This window comes from Chanodichthys erythropterus, chromosome 11 (assembly GCF_024489055.1).
Source record: "Chanodichthys erythropterus isolate Z2021 chromosome 11, ASM2448905v1, whole genome shotgun sequence".
NCBI classification, from domain to species: Eukaryota; Metazoa; Chordata; class Actinopteri; order Cypriniformes; family Xenocyprididae; genus Chanodichthys; species Chanodichthys erythropterus.
The window spans coordinates 6559378-6572673 of record NC_090231.1 but is presented as its reverse complement, the minus strand read 5'-3'; the positions used below and the strand labels follow the sequence as shown (position 1 = coordinate 6572673).

The 13296-nt window shown below is 35.0% G+C and overlaps 1 protein-coding gene across 4 annotated transcripts in view; it reads right to left on the bottom strand.

Moving 5' to 3' along the window:
• Positions 1-13296, bottom strand: part of ntrk3b (neurotrophic tyrosine kinase, receptor, type 3b) — a 165424-nt gene that overhangs the window by 126738 nt on the left and 25390 nt on the right. For all 4 annotated transcript variants that reach the window (XM_067400335.1, XM_067400336.1, XM_067400333.1 and 1 more), the window contains exon 3: positions 8053-8124. In XM_067400335.1, the coding sequence (XP_067256436.1) occupies positions 8053-8124 (72 nt within the window). The remainder of the gene's footprint in view (positions 1-8052; positions 8125-13296) is intronic.

Genomic DNA, 13296 nt, shown 5'->3' with positions numbered 1-13296 from the left:
TTGATGAATAGAAAGTTCAAAAGAACAGTGTTTATCTGAAATCTAATCTTTTGTAACATTATAAATGTCTTTACTGCCATTGATTGATTTAATGCATCCTTGCTGAATAAAAGTATTCATTTCTTTAATTTCTTATCAAAAAAATAAAAATTAAAATTCTTACTGACCCCAATCTTTTGAACGGTAGTGTATAATATTACAGAAGCTTTGTATTTCAGATAAATGCTGTTCTTTTGAACTTTCTATTCATCAAGGAATCCTGAAAAAAAAAGTAGACAAATGTTTTCAACATTGAGAATAATCATAAATGTTTATTGAGCAGCAGATCAGCATATTAGAATGATTTCTGAAGGATCATGTGACACTGAAGACTGGAGTAACGATGCTGAAAATTCAGCTTTGCATCACAGGAATAAATTACTTTGTCAAATATATTTAAATAGTACAAAGTTATTTTAAATTGTAATAATATTTCACAATATTACTGTTTTTTACTGTATTTTTAATTAAAAAAATGTAGCCTTGGTGAGCAGATGAAACTTCTTTTAAAAACATATATATATATATATATATATATATATATATATATATATATATATATATATATATATATATATATATATATGTTGTAAAATGACAATGAGAGAATGACAAAGTGCTTCTCAAGCCTATTCAAACGTGTAACAAAACAAAAGGGTATTACAGTCAACCTTTAGCAAAAGCAGCAATTAATCCAAGCAGAATATCAAATTAGTGGACAAACCCCCTCTGAATTCATACTCTGTGACCAACCACAGCACATAGGCGAAATGCTATGAGTTCTGCATATCTTATGGGGATGTTTGAAAAGCTTTCACAGCCTCTAAAATATTTCTACTGAGCTACATCCAAATGGATGTGGATAGCTTAGTCTGTTCATCTGATGCACATTTTGCACAAAAACGGCTGCAAACGGTGCTGCTGTGGACACCGTTTGATCTGATATGATATCTGATATTTGATCTGATATCTGTGGTTTAACAGAGAATTCTGCAACGAATTCACAGCAATGTTATTAATTCGGCGGTGAATTCAAGCGGTTTCTTACCAGTGCATGTGTAATCTGGAAACCATGAGAATCAGTGTGACACTAACAGAAATAACTTGTGGCAGAAACGGTCTAATGTTTTCAAGTGCTTTCAACTGTTTCACACAATTTTTCCCAGTACTTCAAAGCTTTAAATGTTGCCCAGTTTGAATGTTATTTTTAATGTGATGTCCAAAACATTATTTTTATACTTTATAGTTTGTCCCCGTTAGTTCACCCAAAAATGAAAATTCTGTCATTAATTACTCTCCCTCATGTCGTTCCACACCTCTGTAAGATCTTCGTTCATCTTCAGAACACAAATTAAGATATTTTTGATAAAATCCTTTGGCTCAGTGAGGCATCCATTGACAGCAAGTTAATTAACACTTTCAGTGCCCAGAAAGATACTAAAAACATATTTAAAATAGTTCATGTGACTACAGTGGTTCAACCTTAATGTTCTGAAGTGACGAGAATACTTTTCGTGTGCCAAAAAAAAAAAAAAAAAAAAATTCAAACATTCAAAAATTTCAAAACAATGCATCATGAAGCTTCAAAGCTTTCAGAATGTTTTGTTTCGAATCAGTGGTTCGGAGCATGTATCAAACTGCCAAAGTCACATGATTTCAGTAAATGAGGCTTTGTTATGTCATAAGTGTTTCGAAACGTTTCGAAATTTCAATGTTTCACCACTGAGGACGACCATCTCTGTGAAACCATGAAAACATGCTGTAAATATTGCCGCAAATTTTGAGAAAAGCCGCCACAAATTCAGTCATTTTAGGCCGCAAAAATCAGAAAAAGTCCCGCGAAATCCTGAAAGGACTGATTATAGAGCTGTCGAGTTCTGACACATCACTGCTCTTCTACTGACTATCTTTACCAAGTGTTTTGATAACATTGGGTAAAATCTTTGAATAGACTCCCATGAGCTCAGAATCGTGACGAATGTTGATCTCGAGTGACGTAAAAATCGCATGAATTCCGATATGACTGTTCACACTACGGTCGCATTACAAAACATCTGATCTGTATCGGATTTAGTACCAGATATGGAAGTGGCACAAATCGGAGTTGAAAAGATCAGTGTTCACACTGTCATGGGGGAAACAGACATGCAGGCAAAAAAATCATATTTAGGCCACATTTACCTGCTGTGTGAATGTAGCCAACGCAGCAGCTCATATTTGAGAAATACACTATAACATGCATGGACACTGTAAATAGTTGCAATAAGAATAGACCATTTTACCGCCACTGTTGTCTCGATGAACAATACATACTGCATCTGCCAAATGGAGTCTGACTAGTCTGACTAAAACATTTAGGGCCAAAAAAAAAAGCAGTAATGTCATTCTCTGGTGAGTCTACATAAGTGTCTGGATGGATCTGCCAGAAGAAACAACATATCAGTGAGACCACAAAAAGAAATCAGGCTTCACTGGGCAAAAGCTTTTAGTATCAGTGCGGAATCTCACAGGATTTATACTGAAAATACAACCGGAAAGTACTGATTTTAAGGTCAATTTTTTTTGTCAGTCACATTTAGAGTCATATAAGCATCGTAAACCAGATTATAATTCGATACAATTGCTCAAATTACCATTAATTTTGTCCAGGCTATTATTAGTCTTTTCATAAATAGCCTTTACAAGTCATGAATGAAATTATAAAAATGAGACAGTAGCCTTTTCAGGCAGTTAATGTAATTTATTTTTATGCCTACTAATATATAATCTGCTTTTTTGACTACTGCACAAATTCATCAGGATCAAAATCTGGTAATGGGATTAATCTTGAGGTATTTTTAGTTCCCTTTGCTGTCCGGGCAACCCAAACCACTTCTTTGTTTGTCTTTCATATTCTATAGTGTGTCCTATATTTAGCATGTAAAGGCTAATCATATTTCTAAAGTAGCTAATGCATCTATTTGTCCTTTTTCTAACTTTACTAGCTTGTTGTTTGTGTTGTTTGTGTACATGACAGCGTTTCCAATGCATGATAATTAGTTCAGTGACCAGCTAGTGTCAAACATACTAAATCCAGACTTAAAAATGCATGTTTATATAGCTAAAGTGAAAGAAACTTGAAACTGAGAATAAATCATTTGAGCTTTTCTGAATATATGCAATAGAGTTTTCTAAATTCAGTTCATATTTCCACATGAATGAGGTGTCAACAAGCACTCATTTTAATAATGTTTTAGCGTCATGTTAAATTATCATATTTGCAGACTTTTACATTTAAAAAATGCAAAAACAAAAATAGCAATGCCTTTCCCTGCAATGCCTTGGGGAAAATATAGATATGTCATTATATGACAAATCTGCATGTATACTTCACACAATCCATATTTTTAAAAGACGACAGTGTGACACCTGGGCAGAACGTGATTTCACCAAGTGCAACGTGCTCCTGGATCAACGTTTTGTTGATCCTGGTACAACATTCCAGTCAACCAATCAGACTTGAGGAACAAGGTTACAGTTTATGTCAAGTTTAAGCTTACAACCAGGGTTAGCTGCTTCTACATCAGTGCTATTCACCTATAATTTCCCTCTGATTTTAACTCATAACTCATGGATAGGGTTAGGTTATGGTTAGGATTACATTTTTGGACAGGAATGTTGCTCCAGGATCAACAGAATGTGTTGACCTGGGAACAAGTCGAACTCAGCAAAATCAGGATGTACATGTACTGGACAGTAAGTACAGTATGAAAAATGAGAAACAAAAAAGCATTTAGACTGTATTATATTATAATATTACAATGTCTAGCAGTATTTCCTGCATAAGATCACTCAGCCCTACAGTGAAGCCATTTTGTTAGAAATATTCTTGTGCATGTCTGAGTCATGTTGAAACGAACACATATATTTGGCCCTATAATTGAATGACATGTCTGAGGAGGGGGTTCGGTGAAGAAAGTGACATTTTAGAAAAGGAGAATCACGTAGAGGAGAAAGACTTAATGAGGGAGAGACTTTCCGCCCTCCCTAGAGGATATGACCTTTCCTCCTCCCCTACAATAGGTCCTTCAAATTTATTAGGCCCCTGTTGATATGTGGGCTGTGGAGACACAATGTCTGGCCACCCAGACTGCACTCCGTCATTTAGCACACAGGACGTTTAGGACACACATAAAAACCAAAATGTTCGCTCAAGTCAATGTGTGGAACTAACAAGCGTTTTTCTTTGGGAGCTGGGGAATTCATTGTTATGGAAATTTGAGATAAAGGAGCGTGCTATCAGTCTAACCCAAATTTCAAATAAACTTCTTATATATTGTTATTGTAGATTCATTTCTGGGGTGAATCTAACAAAAACATGTACAGGTCATATTTTACCTCGAAGTAAAAATAAAAATTGAAGGACTTCCTATTGCTAAATTGGCTTGAAAATAAATGCTTAATACAAAGAAGAAAAAAATGTAACGGTAAAATAGGCTTAATTTATAGGCTTAATGCAAAATATATAGTTTTATATTAGATTTTATATTATAGCTGTAAAAAAAAAAAAAAAAAAAAAAAATCACATTAAAAAATCTGGCAGCTGTGGTTGCCAGAAATTTTTCTGTAAAAATATAGTAGCAACATTTTAGGTTTTACAGATTTAACTGAAATTTACTGTAAAACAGAATTTCATTAACTGATATAATGTTAATTTACTCTCTAAAAAATGGACAAACTCAGCGATTGGGTTGTTTTAACCCAGCAGTTGGGTTAAATGTTTGCCCAACCTGCTGGATAGTTTTATTTAAACCAACTATTATTTAAAGATTGCTATATGGCTAGCTTAAAATGAACCCAACAAAATTGGGAAATTAAAAACCAGATGCAATTAGAGACAACAATAATAGACAAAAGGTGACTGTTTATTAATAAACTTTAATATTTTATTAATATAAATTTAATAGTTTAATAGTTTATTAATATCAATTTATTAATAAGAAATTTAACTAATGTTTATTGTTTAATAATTATTCATTGAACATTAATAAATGTTCATTTCCAACATACTTTTGGTTAATTTTAATTAAGCAATACAGTAATTTTTAAACAATAGAGTTAAATAAAACTACCCAGCAGGTTGGGCAAACATTTAACCCTACCGCTGGGTTAAAACAACCCAATTGCTGGGTTTGTCCATTTTCAACCCAACTTGGGTTGTTTTTATCCCAGCATTTTTTAGAGTGTACCAACCTATTGAAGTACTAATGTCTGTTTTGTACCTTTGTGCACTGACAACCACCAAACACAGGTGGTGATGAGAGTCACATGATGAATGAAAGCTCATCACAGGCAGCTTTTCCACAAACTGAGGAAGTAAATACTGATATATAGAAGGTGCACAGTGTCTTTTACACAAACACTAAACACCATCAACACACAAAACAAAACAAAAAGGCAATAAACATTAATTTAACAACATTAGATGTAACATAAAACCCTAATGTACATAGCTGATTAGAAAAAAAATAAATAAGAAAAACTAAGAAGAAAAATAGCTATTTCAACAAAATACATCAAATTTAGATGCTTTTACTAGATAAGTAAAATGACAATATGTTTTCTTCTTTTTTTCTTTTGCCAATGGGGTATGAAAAATTATCTTGTTCTGTTTGGGACAGAAACAAGAAACAAGATTTCAAACAGAAACAAGATTATTTTTCTTACCCTTGTTTTGCTTGTTTTAAGCAAAAACTCACTTCATTTTGATTTTTTTTTTCCCAGAAAACAGGAAAAAATATCTTATGTTTACTTATCTAGTAAAAGCATCTGGATTTAAGAACTGTTAGATATTTCGACTGGAAACAAGACAAAAATACTAAATAAGAAAAGGATTTTTTGCAGTGTAAATGTACCATTAGATCGTAGCATTTTTCAGTCTTTTATGGTTAAAATGTAGGGGGGGGGGCTTGATTTTTTTGGTTTGCCAATGGTGGATCTCATGTGAGTGACAGGTTGCCCCGTCCTCGTGGCAGTAAACACATCATCAGAGAAGAAATGTCGCTGCAAGAGTGAGGGGAAGTTATTTTGATTAAAGATTACGAGGACACATTCATTTAAAAAAAAAAAAAGACATGCATGGATAGAATATTTATAATAAATACTGCAATATTCCATAAAAATTTGACTTGTAAATTGCAGTTTCATGTTGACTTTAAGGAAAATTCAAAATATAAACGTGTTGGAGTCCTGGAGAAAGCTGTCTGTGAGCTATGCCATTCATCTCAGTAGCTGTACTGTACTTAACTTACTCCACATTGCCTTAATCAATGTTTTGTCTTTGAAAACGCTGCCCATTACTGAATGTGATTTAATTCCATCAGCCATTAGAACTTCAAAAGCGGCCACTTTAATCCTCTGAGAGCCACAATTAAATAAGACACAAGCAGTCATCATCTTTGTTACTGAAGTTCCTGACCATATTTTTAATGACCACACAATTAGCATGTCCATCTGCTCTGTTTGTGCCTCAAATGAACACGGCATATTTTAGCCCATTCATGAAGTGCTTAGCCTGTGTGATTGCCTGTAATTGAGACCATTACTGTATACTTTAGAAATCCATGCATTTCTCTTGTTCTGAGACTATGAAAGACACCAAAGGTCACGGCTAGAGGTTTTGCATACTGTCAAGTAAGGTAAAAAAAAATGTAGTAATGAGAATATCATGATAGTTTCTCTAAGCTATGGTAAAAAATAAAAAAAAATACCTACATTCATTAGTTGTGCAAAGGTTAAAAGCAATGTTAGCTAACATGAAATGTAAAAGCTATGGTCTGCAAATAGTTATGCCCTCCAACTGGCACCTATATTTCACAAGTAAAAAAATTATCAGCAGAATATTTGACATAAAAAAAAAAAATCACCCCATCTATTTTCTAAATGCAGGTTATTGATCTGATTTTGAACAATTCATCCATGCAGGCTTATTTAAAAAAAATAATGGACTTTGTAGGAGTGCCATTTCCAGAAAAACTTAATAAACCTAATAAAATAATATGTAAAATATGAAAAAAAGAGATCAAATCATGTTGATTTCTGATCGAACTGCTGTACCTTTAATGATCAAAAACATTAAAATACTAGAAGTTGTTTTTTATCTCATTTCAATGACTCAAATCTTTTGATTCATTCACTCAGTCAGTTTCTAAAATAGCTAATGCATCTAACTGTCCTTTTTCTAAATTTACTTGCTTGCCGTTTGCGTCCAGTCAGTTGCATCATTAAACTAAAGTATTACAAAACAATATACACTAAATGTAGCTTGCCCAACACTAGCTATGTTTCCATCCAAACCTGCGAATTTAACTTATGTACAGAATTGCAATATTGCATAAAACATTTGCGAATAAAGCACTGTTTCCATCCAGTGAGTCAAAGAGAACAAAATCATCACTTCCTGATAAGCTTTTGCTAAATATCATCAAGAAACATAGTAGAAGCCACTGTATATAATAGTTTTCGTATATAATACATTATTTGCATATCAGAATGCGCAGACAAAATGCAATAAACATGTGATCTTGCTTTCAAGACAGATCTGGGAATTATACCAAACCACACTGGCGACAGACATCTGAATGACCACAACAGCATTTCAGATGCGTTGCAACAAGATTATGTACAGTTATGCCGCCCCATCGCGCAAATTCACATGACTTTTTTTGATGCGCATCAAGGAATTTATTCTTTAAATGTGTTTTCATCGTAGTCAATGTGCACGTTTTCTTATCGGATCGAAAATTTATCTGACTCAAACGCGATTTTTTGAATTTATGCGCATCTTGACGTTTCCATCCAGCAATTTTTGATTCGATATCTCAAAATGTGCATAAAAATAGGAGCATGGAAACATAGCAAATGTTTACAAGTTCATGGAAGTAAACAAGAATGATTCATTCACTTAAACGATTCATTCTGAGAATGATGTGTCCTTCGTGACACAAACACATTTATAGATGACATTGTACTCACATGTAGCGGAGGTGAGGGTTCTGTGCAAATGCACGTGGCTGGATTGTCCGTAAATTGCAGTTCATAATTGTCCTGAAAAAAAAGAGAGAGACTACTATATGAAAATGCACAGTTCCTCTCTAACATCTTATAGGTGTCACAAATGACCAGCATCAATCCAGCAATGATGATTGCAAATGACTTTCCCAAGGTAAGACCACCAACATTTATTTCAGCCTCCACACAGCGCGGTTCATCTGGTAATTTTGACTGAGTTGGTCATTTGCACCTGGCATTGCAAGTCGATCATTCAAACCTGAGAAAGCCAACAGTTCATTAGAGCCTTGCAGCTTGATATACATCGTTTATGATGATAAACTGCAGAAGCAATCTCAGTTTGCCATCTTTCCCATCTCTTCAGAGAGTGTCATTAGAATAATGGTATCATCAGGGTCCCCAATTTCACAGCGCTGAGCCGCAGCGGCAGCTGGAATGAATTGTGCATCCTAAAGACTCTGTGCACAGTCTCGGTGGCATTAATTGGTAATGACTGCATCCTTTTCATTACAGGAATTTAATGCAAAAAGTGATTACACTCACAACACCCTTATCCGGTGAACAGTAATCAGTACAGAATTAGTTTTATTATGATGATGGCTCTATAGTAAACTATTTCTAGGAATACAATTATCCGTCCCTATTATGAGAAAGAAATAAGGAGGATGTTGGCCACGTTTATACCATTTTTCTTCTTAAACATTCAGCTCTTAAAAGCCTAAAAACAAATGCAAGGGGCCTTATTACGAAAGCCTCATGATGGTCCTTCACGTGACACGCGTGAACTTGTGGGGGTGGGATTACGAGTGTAGGCAGATATTTCATTCCTGTACTGCTGCAAATTTGGTGAACTAGTGAACTACGAGCAGGTCAATGGTTGCTTCCAATGTTTGAACTAGAAAAGTTGGGCTGAATTTTTACAAATGTTTAAAAAGCCTACCACTTCAAATGGTATTTAGGCCTTTTGTACTTTAAACACCTTAAGAACTATACATCGGTAAAGGGACAGTTGACCCGGAAATAAAATTCTGTCATCAATCACTTACCATCATGTCATTTCAAACCTTCATGTGGAAAACAAAAGAGATATTTTGAAGGTCAGTTTTGTGTTCTGCATAAGAAAAAAGGTCAAACAGGTTTGAAACAAGTAAATGATGACAGAATTTTCATTTTTTTAATTATCCCTTTAAGACGATGGATGGATGGATGGATGGATGGATGGATGGATAGATAGATAGATAGATAGATAGATAGATAGATAGATAGATAGATAGATAGATAGATAGATAGATAGATAGATAGATAGATAGATAGATAGATAGATAGATAGATAGATAGATAGATAGATAGATAGATAGATAGAAATTAGTACGATGGATGGATGGATGGATGGATGGAATCAGATAGATAGAAATTAGTATGATGGATGGATGGATGGATGGATGGAATCAGATAGATAGAAATTAGTATGATGGATGGATGGATGGATGGAATCAGATAGATAGATAGATAGATAGATAGATAGATAGATAGATAGATAGATAGATAGATAGATAGATAGATAGATAGATAGATAGATAGATAGATAGATAGATAGATAGATAGATAGAAATTAGTACGATGGATGGATGGATGGATGGATGGAATCAGATAGATAGAAATTAGTATGATGGATGGATGGATGGATGGAATCAGATAGATAGAAATTAGTATGATGGATGGATGGATGGATGGATGGAATCAGATAGATAGATAGATAGATAGATAGATAGATAGATAGATAGATAGATAGATAGATAGATAGATAGATAGATAGATAGATAGATAGATAGATAGATAGATAGAAATTAGTATGATGGATGGATGGATGGATGGATGGATGGATGGATGGATGGATGGAATCAGATAGATAGAGATTAGTATGATGGATGGATGGATGGATGGAATCAGATAGATAGATAGATAGATAGATAGATAGATAGATAGATAGATAGATAGATAGATAGATAGATAGATAGATAGATAGATAGATAGATAGATAGATAGATAGATAGATAGATAGATTAGTATGATGGATGGATGGATGGATGGATGGATGGATGGATGGATGGATGGATGGATGGATGGATGGATGGAATCAGATAGATAGAAATTAGTATGATGGATGGATGGATGGAATCAGATAGATAGAAATTAGTATGATGGATGGATGGATGGATGGATGGATGGAATCAGATAGATAGATAGATAGATAGATAGATAGATAGATAGATAGATAGATAGATAGATAGATAGATAGATAGATAGATAGATAGATAGATAGATAGATAGATAGATAGATAGATAGAAATTAGTATGATGGATGGATGGATGGAATCAGACAGATAGATAGATAGATAGATAGATAGATAGATAGATAGATAGATAGATAGATAGATAGATAGATAGATAGATAGATGGATAGAAATTAGTATTATGGATGGATGGATGGATGGATGGATGGATGGATGGATGGATGGATGGATGGATGGATGGAATCAGACAGATAGAAATTAGTATGATAGATAGATAGATAGATAGATAGATAGATAGATAGATAGATAGATAGATAGATAGATAGATAGATAGATAGATAGATAGATGGAATCAGACAGATAGAAATTAGTATGATAGATAGATAGATAGATAGATAGATAGATAGATAGATAGATAGATAGATAGATAGATAGATAGATAGATAGATAGATAGATAGAAATTAGTATGATGGATGGATGGATGGATGGATGGATGGATGGATGGATGGATGGATGGATGGATGGATGGATGGATGGATGGATGGATGGATGGATGGATGGAATCAGATAGATAGAAATTAGTATGATGGATGGATGGATGGATGGATGGATGGATGGATGGATGGATGGATGGAATCAGATAGATAGAAATTAGTATGATAGATAGATAGATAGATAGATAGATAGATAGATAGATAGATAGATAGATAGATAGATAGATAGATAGATAGATAGATAGATAGATAGATAGATAGATAGATAGATAGAAATCAGGACAGAACTTTTGAAAATAGTTTGTACAGCGAGTCATCATTGTTAAGTCAACATAATATCGGTGCACAAACTATCCTCTTGCCCACAGGTGGGCTGAGATGTTGTATGACTCAACTCATCTATTTCACACCGAACCTCCACAGACAGGTCTTGCATTCACGTGTTTGCTTATGTAAGAACGCTATCTACGATGTTTGTGCTTAAAGCTGAATGACCTTTAGTGAAACCTCAGAGGGTAATTTAGAGGCCTGGAGGTCAGTGCTGTTCCCAGACGTGGGTGGGACCAGGAGAGCCCACCGTCAGCAGAAGAGAAAGTAATGTTAATGAGAAAAATGCAAATGGGAAGCTGGGAATAGTCCACTTGGCTTCCTTATTGAAGGATCAGGAGGAGTGGAGGGGAAAACTGTCTTGAGATTACGATGAAGAGGAAGGGGGTGAGAAAGATGAGAGCGCTTGGAAGAGGTGAAAGGAAACTCAGAAGTGGGAGTAATGAAACACTGTGGGAGGTCTGGATCCGCAGCAGATCGTCTAGTCAGTTTCATCCCACCAGACCTTTTCATCTTATAGAAAAAGATGGCACAGGTTGATAGATCCTTAACTCAATCTGCTTGCAATCACATAATTTTCTATAGAGCACAGCTGATTGGTTAATGCTGTATCAGTAGCCAATGAGCTCACTTCCTAACCTTCAAATACTTGAGCCGATTCTCAATATGCGTTCTTGTCTGTACTTGTGCCATCAGTCGCTGCCCAAGTACTGTTCCAATTCAAAGTTTGCATCTAGCCAAGTACAGTTTAAATCCCCGGATGTGTTCTTGATCTGTTCCTTTTATCGAGGATGCATCGAGAGGTGACTTGTGCAGTCTTGAGACAGTCAGGTATCCCAGAATGCATCTCGCACTAACAGCAAGCGTCAATAGTGAAGGAGAAAACCCACGTAACTTAAACATATTACCATTATTGTGTCATGATATGTAGTTTTAAGAGTTTTTCAGGAGAGAATGTACTGGTTTGAAGCTCAAATTTGTGGTTTATTGATACAAAATAGCGCCTATTTGAAAATTTTATCCAACGTTTTCAGAGTTCCAGGCAATCACTGGGCGCTCAGCCCTCATGTATCCCGCTGAGAACAGCTTTACCTCGGCTAATCCTTCTGACGATTCCCCCTGGCTCTGATGTCTCTGTAGTGGTTAAACATGATACATAATTCGTCTTTTGTATATCTAACGGGCCATCTTTGGTCTCATGAATCTATAATTTGGGTATATAAAAATCTTAGACTTAAAATATAACCCAACTCTTCATATATAAGATAATAAAGCTTTTTTAATAATTAAACCTTTACGATATAAGGGCCAGATTTACCAAACGGGGCAAATTAGTGAGAGCACAATTCCACAAATGCGCCGATGGGAGTGGCAAGTTTTGCGTGTGATCTACTGCTGACGCGCAAATTAAAGAACACAGACGGAGTCAAATCATTTACATAATGACCAACGCAATCGAACAAGAGCAGCACATGCTCTCATCAGGTGCGGGTCGACGCAGGCACAATTTGTTACATGTTATATACGGATAACATCTTCCTCTGACATTCCAAAGATGTAATACACGTGGAAAATATATTTCTCCCTTCTACCACACGCTCTCTGTTCTCTGCGGCGTCTCCTCCAATTGCAGCCATGTCACAAAATGGGTTAAGGCATGCTTTTTTTAGGCATTAAATAATGGTAAATACCAGTAAATTGACTAGCGGAAATATTAGTAAATCGCTTTGCGTGATTCATTTAAATACTCTCCTCTCATAAATTTTGTGCCTGTAAGGGAAACTCCTACAAATGCATATTCAATAAGGTCAGCTACCTTTTTCAGCTCTAATTTTGCACTGCATGTCTTTAGCAAATCCCGACAGTAGTTTTTTTTATGCCAAAAGAGGGTTTGCGCTGGCACAAGCTGTTAGTAAATCTGGCCCCAAATGTATAAATTGTGATTTTTTTACCATCATTTACAAAATCTACAAAATTACAATAAAAAATGTATGATGTAACCCCAGTCAGGTCTCTTGGGTAAAAGTCAAAGGAGACATCAACTAACTTGTTGTATGTCAGACTGTGCGATATACATCTCAGGACTAGTCAT